Genomic DNA, 15063 nt, shown 5'->3' with positions numbered 1-15063 from the left:
GAATATGCAGTTCGGCTTAGGTTACCCCGCACTCTCCTTTTCTCTCAGTGTAGTCATAAAAGCAAACTACCCCGTGAGCTGCGAATTCTTGGCGTCAGCTGACCTGCTGCTGCTTTGTCACTTGTTCATATCAATTAAATTTTAATGATATTGTCCAGAAAAACGACTCCCTCCGCCGCGCCGCAGGCTGCATGTTTTTAATCAATTTTAAGTGGCTATTTACTTTGCGGATCGGAGGAGCTGCTGCCCCCAGGACAACCTGTTTCCCAATCACATCCGTTCCGATCCCCGCCCGCTGCGAGATTAATGGGTAATGCACAACTGCGGTTTAGTCTCAATGGAATTTAGTTTATTTCACTACACAAGTCACTTAATGCTCTAATTAGGATAGTTTTCGCTCGTTCTTAATGCTGGTAGGTGCTCGGATTGTATGGCAAGTTGCTAGTTCTGCGCAATTTCGGGTGTGCTGGTCGGCTGAATAAATTAGGCTCGGATTGAGATTACAATTACAATACCAACAACTACAATAAATTAATTAAAACATTAACTAAACATTAAACAAAATTCGTTTACTGACTAAACACACACACTGATCTCGTGGGAACTCAACTAGTGGCTAAGTTCTAGGGTACATCTATCTAGGTTTATCTATCTAGGCTTAGGTTGCCTAAGCTAACTACAATACGACTTGGATCACATGTGAATGCCTTTGCAGCTGTCTCTTCAGTGGGGAAGTGCGGGGTTCTTGTGTTTTTACACTCGGGAAATCATCGACATGAATTGGGAAAGTCGCCATATAACTGCGTTTTTGCTCTACAACTAATATTAACGTTTACTTATAAAATGTAAAACTTAATCAGCCAGATAGGTTTCTTAGCATATAATTGCTTGCTAGTTCTCGCTTAACTTAACAAGTTATTAATATTTCTAGTAATTCGAATATTTTTAAGGATCTACACCTTGTAAATGAGTAATATACATTCACAATAAAAAATGGTCTGTCTTTATTAGTGATTTCCTAAGCATCCCTGTACTTTCCAAAGATTTCCCTGTATAATGGCGACTTTCCTACCTCCGCTTCGAGTGCTTTCCCGAGTGGAGCCTGACCATTTGGCCCCTACTTGAGCTTCAGAAACGTGAGCAACGCCTTCTGTATCAGACTGCGATTGATGGTGGAGTCGGCGGTGTAACGCACTCCCCACAGGTTTCCATCGTTGTGGTCCACCACTCCGTACTCGCCGACGATGAAGCCGTCGTCGGTCTTCTCCTCGACCCGGTACTTTCGGTAGTTGCGTCCCTCGACCACGTAGGCGACTTTGTCTTCGTCATCGGAGGCCGCGTCGGGGCCTCCCTGGCCCTCTGATCCCACGTCCCCGTCCGCATCGCCATCGTCGTCGCCATCCGAGTAATCGTTGGCATTTGCATTGTAAACCACCGAGCCACGTCCTCTGTTGATGCCACGACTTGGGCTGGCGGTGGTGCTCGATTGGGGCACTGGACTGGCTGGCGTTGTGATTTGCCCCACTGCCCCACCGCCGGCAGCAGCACTCCCTGCACCACCAACACCACCACCTGCACCGCCCTGCGGTCCATGGGCTCGTCCGTTTGTCATAACACTAACGGACTCCTCAATTTCGTAATTCTGCTCGGAGGTCGGAGTGTAGAGCTCGGGGCGCTCGGTGGTGAAGTGCTGCATCTGCTGGTGCTGCAGATGGGGCTGCTGCTTCGCGGACGAGGTGGCCGAGGATGAGGAGGACGAGGATGACGAGCTGGAGCTGTACGAATAGCCACCGCCTGACCCCGAATATGATGGCGGCGATGGGTCCACCGCGGACGCCGCTGCTCCATGTTGGTGTGCAAATTTGGAAACACACTTGACTAGATCTGCGGGGCGAGATGCAACAAAAGATGATGTTTGATAAGTTCAAGATTAGTTGGCCGGGGTTCAAGTGGTTAAACCCCTGCGTTGTCGCTGTCTGTCATAAGTACACTGGGCAACTGGTTGGAGTACTTCCTAAAAATTACTCCGGTAATGCTACACGAATGAATAATGAGTAATGATCTTTAATAGAACCCCAATCGATACCGGCTGTCTTTACTCTGCAAACGAATGGCTGGCTACTCCCTAAGTGAAACATAATCATCCAGCCAAGCAGGTCGTTATAAATGATATACGATTAAACCTGATGGGCCCAGAAAATTGATCTGTTTAATTTATGCATTGCAACACTCGCCCTGCTGCACAGTGTAATTTGTTTAACCAGATTCCGACTCACCTCTATTGGGCAATCCTTTGGCATTTTGATTAGAATGTTGATGCGGCGGTGATGAATGCTGACGTTGTTGCTCCCAGCATGGACTTGGCTGTTGCTGTTGCGGTTCGTGTTGCTGCAGATGTGGCTGCTTCTGCTGCGGCTGATGTTGCTGGTGGTAGTGGCTCGGACTTGAGTGCTTCGATAAAATTGGCTCCAATGGATGCGGCTGCGGTGCATTCAATAAATCATAAGGCAATTTATCCAAATTGAAGAGTACTCTGCGAGTTGGATGGGCCGGCTGGGGCTGGTGGCTGTAGCTGTGATAATGGTGCTGCCAAGTGGTTGGCCTGATGCTGGATGAGGTGCTGCTTCTAGGAGGCTTCACTGTGGTGACCCTGCTGGCCACTGTTGCCGCCGTGCCGCTGGATGTTGCTGCCGTGCTGCTTGGTGTTGCTGCTGTCGTGGTGCTTGTGCTCTGGGCCTCGCCAAAAGCGATGCGCGAGACAATCGCGGGTCTTGGTCTGGATCGCAGTGGCACAAAGGTGGTGGCTGCCAGTGGTGGCTTCTCGGAGGTGCTGGTGGAAGATGGGGAGGACGAGGTGGTGCTACCCAGTGGTGTTGCAGCCGTTGTGGTCAATGTTTGTGGCCAGTACGTCTTGGCTGGTTCACCATAAACCTTCGAGGGTTGCGAGTACACTTTCGCTGGCTCCGAGTAAAACTTGGAGGGCTGTCCGTAGACTTTCGAGGGTTCTGAGTACACCTTCTCCGGCTGTCCATACATTTTAGCGGGTTCTGAATACACCCTAGCTGGTTCTGAGTAAAACTTACTAGGCACACTGTACATTTTCGATGGTACTGAGTAGAACTTGGCTGGTTCTGACGAGTGCGCATGTTTCAAGCTCTCACTTACATTTCTCTGGGCCTCCGCCAAAATGCCACTTTTCGACTGCTGCCAGGTTTGCAAGTCCTCCACGTTTTGGGAGATGGAACTGTAGGATATTGACCTGGACTGAGGTCCTCTTCCCTGTTTGGTATCATGGTAAATCACCGTTTGAAAGGGTAAACCTGCTCCAGCTGCGGTTCCCACGCCGGCTTCCTCTTCAGTCACTTCGCTTTGGTTTTTTAAAAAGGAATGCGTAGAGGAAGCCGCCAGCAAAGGAGCAGCCAGTACACTTTGTATATTGGAGGCACTGTTTAGGGAATCCACCTCGCTGTCCATGGACTCTGCAGCCAATCTGGGCTCCGTTTCCTCAATCGAAAGTTCACTTTTATGAGAGCGGTTGACAAAGTCCGAACCCGTTCCTGTGACGCCAGAAACACTGCTCCTCGAAGGACCTCTCTTGCTGGAGGAACTCACACTAACGGCCACCACTTTGACCTCGTCGCTGGACTTTCCTTTCAATTTATTAGGGACATCTTCGAGGAACACTATTTTACTGCCTGAGGTTACCAACTTCACCACCTGCTTAGAGTCGGATTGCTCCTCAGTCTGGGAGTTTCCGGATGTCAGGGAGTTCCTATAGCGGTTCCTGCTGAGATCCAGACTTCTTCCGGTGGCTGCTCTCTGGTGGGGATGCGGAGACGACGATGGTGACTCTGCCCTGCCCCCAAAATCCTGCTCACCGCTGTGGAGGCTTCGTTGCTGGTCATCATGATCGAGGAACAGCTTGAGGAACTCGTTGCCCGCGATGAGCTCACTCTGCCTGCCACCTGGAAAGGGGGCTGGGCGCGACCGACCGCCGGACAACATCTGAAATGTCAGAGATGAAGGAGTGTTAGTTATGCTCGACATTACTTAAGTGCAATCGGTGGTGAGAGCATCGACACTAGAAAACGGGTAATTCAAAAAGAAATCTTTAGCTTATTTCATCCAATTGCAGTGGGGAATGAGCTTATCTCAGCGATCTATTTATAAATTTGCGTAATTAAAATATCATTTGTATCGATCCACATAAGCTGAGTTATGTCTTCACGTCGCTAGCAAATATGCAAAAGTCATGCAACGGGCGACCGAGATCTGGACTTTAGCTCAATGGCATTTGAATAATAATGCGGCTGGTCTATTAAGACATCAGAGGAATGCTGCGGTGCTCCGTTTGAAGTGGCGCATGTTACTGTGGAGTCCCTGGTCAAGTGGCGAATGTGGCATAATTAACCGCGTTGCAAGTGCTCAAGTGGGTGGCGTAAGGTAGCGAAAACACCCATCGAACCAGTAAACAGTTCGAGCAGTGGATTATTGATTGTCCAATGGGCAAATGGCAGCAGATCGCTCGAGTGGAAAATGGAAACACTAGTTAAACGATGCCGGTCAAAGTGTCACTCAGTGTCATTAAGATATTTATGTTCCTACCGATTTGCATGCATTTCATTGACTCATCTCGTGACTTATAAACTTGTTTGCTGCTGAGGAAGTCCATTTCACAACCTAACTGAGCGACCAGTTTTTCTGTTTTTCGTATTTCGGTTTTATCCCTTTCGATGACTAATGCTTACATTTAGGAAAATGAAACACGATCATCACGTTGAAAAAAAATACAAAAGGGCTATAAATGTTTTTAAAAATCACTTACAGTTTCTTTGCCTTTCCCTGCCATTCAACACACCATCAATTTACATTTAATGCACCATTAAATTACTTTAGTAGCTTGGTTATCTACGTCCACATCTTTGGCATAACACTATTCAAAACACTCCAGTGCAAATTCATGGCCAGAGATCGGCCATAAATTGTTATCAGGACACACACCCACCGCATAAACAAAAGACTTAGGGCACGAACTCGCCCTGCCAAACGACCCGCCGATCGAAGCGAGCTAATAAAACATATTTATGGATATTTATCGATGGCCATAAGTATTAGCATTGCTAATTGCAACGAGGCAGATCATTTACCAGCCAACACTTTTGATCCATTGACGCGAATTCGAAAGGCGCAAATTGAAAACAATGAAAAATGGCGAAAATTGAATCGAATATTAATGGAAATCGATCGCAGCGGCGAACATAATAGCATAATTATTCAATCTGCTTATAGGTATATCCAATTTTTTCCCCTAACGTGTGTAACGTGTGTGTGTGTATTCCCCTGAGCAAGAACAATAACAACATCCGGCAGTGCAGTGGGCGCCTGTCGCCGAGCATTTTCTAGAGCAGATTTGAGCGAACACCTTCGCACATGTGCTAAAATTACCCACCAACCAAGCAGCCCAACCAACCGACTGACTGACCAACCAGTTACTATAATACTATATCTCCAGATCGGTTAGTCATCCGGCGGGTCGCCTTGCCTTTTATGTCTAAAATTGCAGAAGTAACCGACCGCGGGCGTTGAATGGAAAATGGAAAAGCGACAGTTAGCATTGACACTAAATCAACGGCCCAGGGAGCGAATTATCCGAGTGACAATTACAAAAGGGCCAACTATTTGGTTTCGCCCGAAGACAAAGAAAAAAACGTTCTAAAAATACCAAGCCAACTGGAACAATGCGAATTCCTTTCCATTGTGGGGTTATTTAAAACGCCTGGTCAGTGACGTGCTCCAGTTTAATGAATGAATTGGGTAATGGGTTTGGGTTCCTTCAACCAGCGCAAAAGTGATAAGCAATTATTAATCTTGATTGATTTATCAGGTAGCTAATCCTGTTTCGACATTCTTTTGCACTTTGCCTGCCGAAGTGGACCATTTATCATTCGATTGTGGCGTTTTGGCGACAATTTTCACGGCTGTCAACTTAGCGGAAGTGTCAAAAAAAAGTCAACTTTCAGAATATCACGTATCCGCCTTGTGTGCGCGTGAATAGCCAGCAAACAATTAAGCAATAATCACGCCTTAATGAGCGCTCTCTTTATTAGGATCATTTGGCCCACTCGATTGGCTTTCAAGTGCCGCTGATGCTGCCATTCGATACCCAATACTCGATACCCGATGCTTTAATTAGCCACAATCGTCGTGATTTCAGTTTTTACGCTTGACACTACACAAACGCCACGGGTTGACAGATTGAATTCATGTTTGCGTTATGCAAATTTCGGAAGTAATTTGATTGATATGGGACCATGTATACTTGGGTGCTATGTAAACAGGATTTGGAGAGGGGCCAGTGACTCAGGCCACGAACTACGGTATCGAATGCGGAAAAAGTCATGTAACCCCCCATTTCTGGCATTTCTGCCTGTTTCGAGTGGTGTCCGCGGGCATTTTGTGCTAGAAGTGGGCGGTTTTCAAAGGAGCAGCCACCGTTGCAATTTGCAGCCAAAACAGTCGGTGGCCAAGTGAATGTGTCAGCGGGTCTATTTTCCCCACAAGCCCAGCCTAAACTGGCCAGGCCAAAGTCTAATCTCTGGTAGCAGACATCAGACATTCGCCGGTCTTAGCCACCACCCGCTGTCGTCAGCTGGGGAACACATTGTGTGCACAATATTACAAGCTAATGCCAGCGGAGGTTTATGCAATAAGAAAACTGAGGGGAAAAATAAACCTCCATTTAATCAAGAGATATTTTCCATTTCAATCATTATTTTCCTGAGTGTTCCTATCGGTCTATCGATCTCCCAGCCAAGTGCAGCCCACATTAGGGCCGCGCTCAATGCCACAAGTTGGGGCGGAATCCGAATCGGACTCCAGTTCGCATTCGAGTCGATCCAAATTGCAGCTATCAACTTGGGCTGTGGCACAATAACACACATTTATTAATTACACTGCAGAGACACAGACCGAAAACACATTTCGTGTGGGAATTAACCCATGCTGGCCCCAGATCGTTTAGGAGTCACTCAGAGCCATAAACAAAACCGTTTATTTGATGAATACTCGTGTAACCCAAGACTCGGATGTGCCTCGGTGGGTTAATAATGGCTTATAATCGCCTAGAAAATCCGAGTTTAGAATGTAGTTGCACCACTGACAATGCTGCACCACTCCCTGCCCCGCTGAGCATAATTTGCAAATTGCCGTAGTCATCGCCTTTGAATGGCCAAAAGACAGTCTGGGTTTTAGCCGCAAACAGAGCAAAAGTTGGAGCCACAAAACAGAGGCACTCCAAACGTCAGTTGCAAGCAAACACTCGCAAAAAATGTGTAATTAATTTTATCGAGCAGTTCTCACTTCGCAAATGAAACCGTCAATATTTAATTGCAAATATAATTTAAAAGTATTTCCAAGAAATAAACGTAAAGGTCGTAGTGTTAAGTCCCTAATTAGGTAATAACTGTTCATAACTCTTAACTAAAAAGGATTAAGCAATAAGTATTAGATAAACAACTCGAAATAAAATTTAAGCAAAAATAATTAACATACCATTATATTAAGTACACCTGCAATCGTTGTAGGAATTACACATATGCAGATCTACTTAATTATTTATCACATAAAATATATTTAATTGCCATCTTTTCTCTGAGTACAGTGGTTACCGACTGCAGTTAAATCGCGTGCAATTATTTAGTTTACTCGGCTTCAGTTTGGCTTACTCCGCTCCACATTACTCACAATCAACTTGGCCTGTCTAATGAGCAGTCAATAAAGAGCCGGCCAGACAGAAAAGCGAGTGTGTGGTAAAAATTAATTCCAAATGCATTTGCTGGCCAAGCAGCCAGCAGAATTATGGATGATTTGGGCTAATAAAACCGAAGTCGGCAAACAAATGGAGTGCGATCGCACCATTAAACCATTTTTCAAAACGCATTGGCCAAGCTAATGGTGCACCCCATGTGAGTGCATTTGGCAATTGCATTTTTGTGCCTGGGCTTTGCTGGCCATAAAGATGAGGTCTCAATTGGAGTTTAAAGTTTCCGAACGATGCCATTTGAATCAGTTGCGTTGGATTGCTAAATTGAAGTCGAAGTCGTGGGGATGGAGGACGAAACTTTCCAAGTGGAAGATCAGATCAATTGATTGATTGCTTTCGGCTGTGTTGAAATGAAAATCAGTTTATTGTTTGCTTTTGAAATGCTTTTTTCAATTTATCACAGCTTCTAGCAGCTAATGCCAGATATATTTAAGTGTGTTTTCTTTAACAGCGCCCAAACTATTTCGGAATTACATACCATAAAGACAATTACTAACCACTTTTGGAAGTGCTTGGAATGGAGTGTAAACTAGTTTTGTTTGGTAGCTAAGGTGGCCAAATCTTAGCCTTGAACTTAAGCGTTTCTTTGACCAAAAACTTGCTCAAGTTCCCTGGAATTCTGCGAGCACCTGGCCATAAAGAAGTGAATAACCAACTTAATGCGACACTTACCAGCAGCAAGAAACCGAATTTAAGGAGCCAGCAAAAGTGTGCCATTCCGCTTTCGGTTAGTCCACCTGTCCACCAGTTAATCAAGCGCTTAATGCTTCTTTTGTTCTCGGTGCTTAATGGGGATCGCTTTCCTGGGGCTCCTCAGTGAATCATGGGGCCTCTTTTGACCACCAGCTGCTCTGCGATCATTCTGGCCACTGTCTCTGGGGATTTGGTTAATGGCTGCAATTAGGGAGGACAAAAAGTGGTAATTAGCCAGCGAGGTAGTAAGCAAGGCACCAAAATTATCTCCCATTAAAAATACTTGGCAAACGTATAACAAATCGAGCGGCGAGAACAAATTCATTGCGTTCAATCGATAAGCCATGGGAAAAATCCTAGCCAAATGTCAAGGTGCATTTCACACCAGAAATCGCCGAGAGTCGCAAGCACTTGCAGCTAATTCCAAGAGTCTTGGCGGATTCCGCAGTTAGTTCAATGCACTTAGCGAAAAATTACGAATTAAAATGCACGAAAATATATTTTTAAATTTGATTAGTAACTATTAATAGTTACTCACCTTACACACCTCCTGCTCCTATGTTTACTTACCAAGTTCAAGGACTTTTTAGGGCTTGAGTTTTTTTTTGTGTAGAAGAATCATTGAACTTGTATTGGCAGCAGGCTGGCCACACAAACTAACAACTGGCAACTTCAAGAAGCGTCCAACAAGTTGCAGAGTCTGGCCAAAAACAAAATAAGCGGAGTCGAGAGCCAAAAGCCAAGCCCAAAACCGAAAATCCATAGCCCAGACAGATGCTCAGTCGTCTGTTGCAGTTTCAACATATTTATAATTAATGGCAAGGTATTTTGATAGCTTTTTGTTGCCAGCAATTGGCATGCCATTGAAGTGGGTACCGAGATTTGGCCGGAGCTGCTGCAATCGATGGCTGAAATCCACGGCGATGAGTTTGATTTGGCCAGGCATAATTTAATTAACCGTTCTCAGGCATTTCCGCCACTCGGAGACCATGTAATTAAACGCCAGCCAAAGTCAAATTCATAAAAAATCATATTTCTTTTGGCAAAAAACTGAGGCTAGACAAATGCCGAAAGAAAGACAGAGAAAGACAGACACAGGCGAAAACCAGTTCTAATTCTTATCAAGCCTTCTTCACAGGCCATATAATTACTCATGGCCCTCTATAGATATTTTAAAGTTAGTTTTTTTTACCAGACAGCATTTAATTACTGAGGAATTCTGCGGGGAAAACAAATATGTTTATGGCGGGCAGGCATCTCATTAAAAACGAAAGTTTCCAAGTTTCGTTCTTAGCCAAGTGAGGGGTCATTAATTAGCCAAAGTCATATGGAAATGCCAGAACCTCCCATTTAAGCCGGCATCCATTATATCTCATTCTGTTCGGTTCGGTTCTGCTCTATTCGTTGCCTTCTGTCTGACGTCATCTTAATTTCTTTTATTCTCTGTCTTTTTTTTAGCTGCCCTGTTGGCAGATGTTCATCATTAGGTGCCTCTGTAAGTTCCTTGGCCTTTCAAGTCAGTTGTAAAGCCCGTAGGAAAGTAAAAGTTCTGACGTCCGCCGTTTTGTTCACACATTCATTATCCGCAATTTAGTCTATAACTACTATAACTAAAGCTGCACCCACTTGTCATAGGAAGCGAAATCGGTGTATGTTCTAGTTCTGGCTTTTGCTGGGAGCATGTATCTCTGACGACCACTTGGGTTAAGACCAAAAACCACTGCAGGGGAATATGGGAAATCAATGAACTTGGAATACTCTTTGGCTATAAAATATAACCGCAATTAAGTTTATTCTTGGTAATAATATATTTAGATAGAAACAAGTTTTTGGAACTAGTTGTTGGTCACTTGGAAGATCTTTAAAAAAATATATATATTACTGATGGATTCGCACACATGGACTGCCTTGTGAAGATGATAGAGAAAAGGAGTTATGTTCGCACCATTATCAACTTTGCAGAACAATCAAACTGATGTCATTAGTTGTAAATCAAATGTGTCTAGATAATTCTGCATCAATTTATTCTCTGCAATTATCGATCTGCCTTCTTTGGTAGTGCAGCAACCGCAGCTTGGTCTTGAAATCTTAATGGAATAATCGCACTCGTGAATGGCCATTGGCGTTACTAAATTTGTGCCACACTCGCACTCTCGGGCAGTTAGTATATAAATTAGAATGCTAATCGATAGTTATGGATACGCCCTGAAAACGAGAGCCCGGGGAACTGGCAGATCGCAGAGCGGCGAGGTGAGGACGGTGGACAATGGGCGACTGACAGATTCCGGTTAATAAACTTGATTTAAAACCAGAAGTGAACAGTGCGGGCAAAAGGTAATGGCAAATAAATTGCCACTAAGTACACACACAATACATAGTCGTACAAATGACACAAAACAAACAAAAGGCGAAATAAAATGAAAATGTGTAACAAATGGACAAACGTGGCCCGCACCCGCAATTCACTCCGATTCAGATCCAGAAACAGATTGAGATTCAGACGGGGACGAGACAAGTGTTGGACCCTGTGACAAATTGTCAAACATTCGCAACCACGGTTGCAATTCATTAACAATCGAAGTGGAGTTGATTCGAGTTCAGTTCGGTTGGCTTGAGTTGAATTCAGTTGAGTTGAGGGACGGACAGGCTCAAAGCCGAAAGGCAAAAGAAGGGAGAGGCCACACGTCGTATGCGCAATATTATCAACAGCATTAATATATTTCCCCATTTGAAAGTCCTCAATTTGTCTCGAAAAAGATTGAGAAAAATATCATACTTTGGGAAAGTGCATACCAAAGTTAGAACATTTAAATAAGCTATTTAATTAAACAAAAAACCTCTCTTAAACAAAAACAACCCTCTTCAAGGCCATAAAAAGCAATCACAAAGCCAATGCAAAGCCCAAAACTCTGCCAAAGTCACAAAAGACATTCGAGCGAGCTCTAATTGGAGCGTTTTCTGTTTGTGTTTATGTTTCCATGGAATTTCTAAGAGTTTATTGCACTCCACACGCCGCACTCCTTTTGGCCATTTGTCATCGCATTGTTGTGACCAAAACTGAAAATGTGGCCAAAACAGTGCAATCCCAACCTGTTTGTTTATCTGTCGCAGGTCGCGCGACTTTGAGGCGTTTTGTCAGCGTTTTTGCCGCTGGTTTCGTTTTACTCAGCCGCAGCATATAATTTGTTAATTTAACTTTTTGCAGCCTTTAATTGTTTTGGCCAAAGCTCAGCGACTACTACAGGCAGTTTGCGGTGCAATTACGCTCTTAATAATAATTTTGTTGAAAAAATGTTGAACGGTTTGGCAACGCGTCCACTTTTGCAATCTGGCTCAGAATGTGGGGCCATTAGATTATAGACATTATCGATATGACTATCTGATTGATTAAGGGTCGAGCTAAGGCTACGAAAACTTGGCGTAATGACATAAGTGTTTACTTAATGGCGATTGCAAGTACTTCGCTTGGTTATTGCAAATAAAACACAAAAACTTGATGGAGTCATTAAATGATCGCCGGGAGTTTGGTTTTCTTTGAATTCATACAGGAAGCAAAAAGTATTCAAAGTGAAATATTACCCATATGTATCTATTTTACAAAGCAGTAGCATTTTCTCCATTGATTTGTTATCTAAATGAACTTTCCCAGTTGAAAACCAAGGCTTTGAATAAATAGTATGTATAAATTTGCTATAAAATTGATCGCTTCATTACACGTATGGCCAATAAAATAAATCAAGATTTAGCTCTTTTGTTTATGCGGTCATTTGGTTGAGTTATTAATCCAAACACCTCGTTTGTCCAATGTGTTCTAATTTGAAGCAATTTGGCAGTTGGAATGGCTGGTTGGATTACAGACGTGTTCTCCCTGTTATGATTCCATTAATTGAATACAAATTCAATCATAATCTCGATCGAATTGTATTGTTTCAGCGCTGGGTCCATTGAAAATAAGACCGTAAATTATGCCGCTAAATTGCTGCCATAAATTTTCCTTCAAACAATCCATTGCACACAATTACTGCCCTTGGATGGATATTCAAGCTTTTCCTTGGCATTCAGCTGGCAGCGTACTTTCAATCTGACAAATCTGAAATTAATTCACTCCACGGCGATTTATTTCTGTTTTTTTCGGACTTTGTATCTGAATGCCAGCTGGGACAGTGGGTCACTAAATCAACGCCCAATTACAAGCGAACCGTTAATTATTTCGGTAAGTTCGGAATAAGCAGGGCGTCTAAAATAATGAGCTACATACATACATATGTATGGGGACCATTAAAGTCTCGTTTGTGATATGAATCTGCCTGCGAAATAAATTAATGCCTTAATCCACGCCCGTCCATCAAAAATCGGGAATTCGAATTCGAGCCGGACAAAAGAAACAAATGCTCTTTCATTCGGTCTCTCCGTCGTTTTTTGGTGATTTCAAAACCCAAACACTAATGCACTTGCATGCCAATTGACTGACTCACACCGATAGACTTTCATCCGTGACCTTGAGGCGACTGGCCGACATATCTCCCAACCGGCACCGCCCACCGCCCTCCGCCCACCGCCTTTCCGCCAGATTTCCACGGCATGAAGACAAATCCACTTTGTGGCCAAAGCGAAAACAAAAACAATAACAAAGCCGCTCGTTGAGCAAGGCAGCCGACCAAGCACAAAAAAAAAAATCTACCAAAATGCAGAAAAAACTGTAACAAAAATTAAAACTCAGCAGCAAAAAATTTGAGTAACAAGCCGAGTGCAAAACAAACGAAAACCAACCAAAAAAATTCGCAAAAAGCGGGAGGAAAATCCTAAAAACATAAAAAACGCGTTTGCGCATAAAAACTCTTTGGATTTGGCCAATTTTAGCCATTTGGCAGTATAGCGATCTATATATACACTTTGCGATTTGGTTCCTGCACAGACAGAATTTTCGTAGCAGTAATAAAAGATATGTTATTTCAGATACCAACTGCTAACATTTTAATTAATCTCTTAACAAACTATTAATAATAATACGAAAATTATATTCCAAAAATTGAAAAACAAAATCTACAGCAGTTTTCTTTTAGTTTTAGAAATTATAAAACATTTTAATGTGCCTTAATAAATATTAAAAGTGATTACAGTGTAAATTATTTTGTCGTTGCTCCAAACGTCACATTTTTGGTGGCGTTAAAATCTAAATACACATTATTGCAAATCCGTAATGCTCGTCACTTTTTTTTACCGTGTGGCATATTATTAACCGTTACTTTTTACCAAACCCGCCGAGCTTACCAATAATGCACCCACCACATTTATAGTTGTTAGTGGCTTTAATCCCTCGTTGTCGTTGTTGCTGGATTTGATTGTTAAGCTTTCTATATTTACGGGTGGTTGTTGCTGTTTTAGGCTTCAGTTTTTGTGTTCGACTGTTCAATGCAATTGTTGCTAAGCCGTTTTCTCAAATTGGAGCAATATTGGCGCGAGCTTTGAACGGATTTCGCAGTCTGCGATTTGTTTATGGCTCTTTCAAAAGTATTTGTATTTGCTCGTTTCGCGGACTTAATATACTTTTTTGTTTTGATACGGGCTTAATTACATTGAATGGATTAAGGCACACACTTGAATGACACACACTGACACACGCACACAGACACACACTCTGAAAACTCTGTATTTAACTGACTTGGTCGAAAGAGGTCTTTGAAATGTATCCTTGGTTTTTGGAACGGTCCTTAAATAGGTTTTCAGCTGTGTTGCTCGCGTTTCTGTTTTGACTTGAAAAGGCTCCTTGTCGAGGCTTGAGAAGAAGGAGGGAAGGGTGGGGCCACTGCAGAGTGCACTGCCTAACTGAAAAAGATACTTTCACGACCAGAAACACGTAGTGATTTTATTCAGGAAAACCTCGGAAAGTCTCTCGAGCGCCGCGCATGCGTCCGTTTGGCTACAGCGTCCACAATTAACTGAATTCCCACAGCGATCAGAAACTGATAAGTCGCCCAAGAAGCCAGGCTGAAAAGCTCCGAGAGCGGTCGCGTACGACTTGGCTCAAACACCAGGTTTAAGCCACATTCACAACAGAACTCAGCCAAGTGCCAAGGCAAAAACCAAAAACACGAAAGGCGAAGCAAAAAGCGCAAGTACAAACATAAATCCGCCAGCAAACAAATCGCGCCCCAAAGTCAGGCTCTCTCGATCAGTTTGTGCTCGCCAAGATTCGCACATTTGATGATGGCTAGAAGTCAAGTCGCGTGGACACTTGACCAAAGTTGAATTCTAAGCCCAGAATTTGGTAAAATTATTTTATACATATATATTCTAAACAATAAAATGTGGAAATATGGGCCCAAAAATATTAATATTTTCGTATATTTTTATTTACCTGATTTAAATAATTACTTATTAACAATTTAAATTACTTCAACATGATCAAAGCTTACCATTTTACATGAAAAGTAAAATGTAAAATGTGTCTATGATATATTAGCAAAGACATGAACCAGTACAAAGCAGAATTGGTCACCAATATTTATTTTATCAATTACAAAAGTAATAAATGTTAAGCTATTTTG

At 43.1% G+C, this 15063-nt stretch overlaps 1 protein-coding gene across 2 annotated transcripts; it reads right to left on the bottom strand.

Moving 5' to 3' along the window:
• Positions 1-327: 327 nt before the first annotated feature.
• Positions 328-14465, bottom strand: LOC117143877 (serine-rich adhesin for platelets). 2 transcript variants are annotated; one of them, XM_033308762.1, is made up of 4 exons: positions 13787-14465; positions 8495-8716; positions 2277-4005; positions 328-1884 (listed from the first exon to the last, which is right to left on the bottom strand). In XM_033308762.1, exons 2-4 carry the CDS (start codon positions 8537-8539, stop codon positions 1118-1120), a joined length of 2541 nt encoding a protein of 846 aa, XP_033164653.1. In that variant the 5' UTR covers positions 8540-8716; positions 13787-14465; the 3' UTR covers positions 328-1117. The 2 variants fall into 2 exon arrangements, with proteins under 2 accessions (XP_033164653.1, XP_033164654.1); XM_033308763.1 differs by having other exon boundaries at positions 13802-14465.
• Positions 14466-15063: the final 598 nt, after the last annotated feature.

Source organism: Drosophila mauritiana, chromosome 3R, assembly GCF_004382145.1.
Source record: "Drosophila mauritiana strain mau12 chromosome 3R, ASM438214v1, whole genome shotgun sequence".
NCBI classification, from domain to species: Eukaryota; Metazoa; Arthropoda; class Insecta; order Diptera; family Drosophilidae; genus Drosophila; species Drosophila mauritiana.
This window is presented reverse-complemented; position numbering and strand designations above follow the sequence as displayed.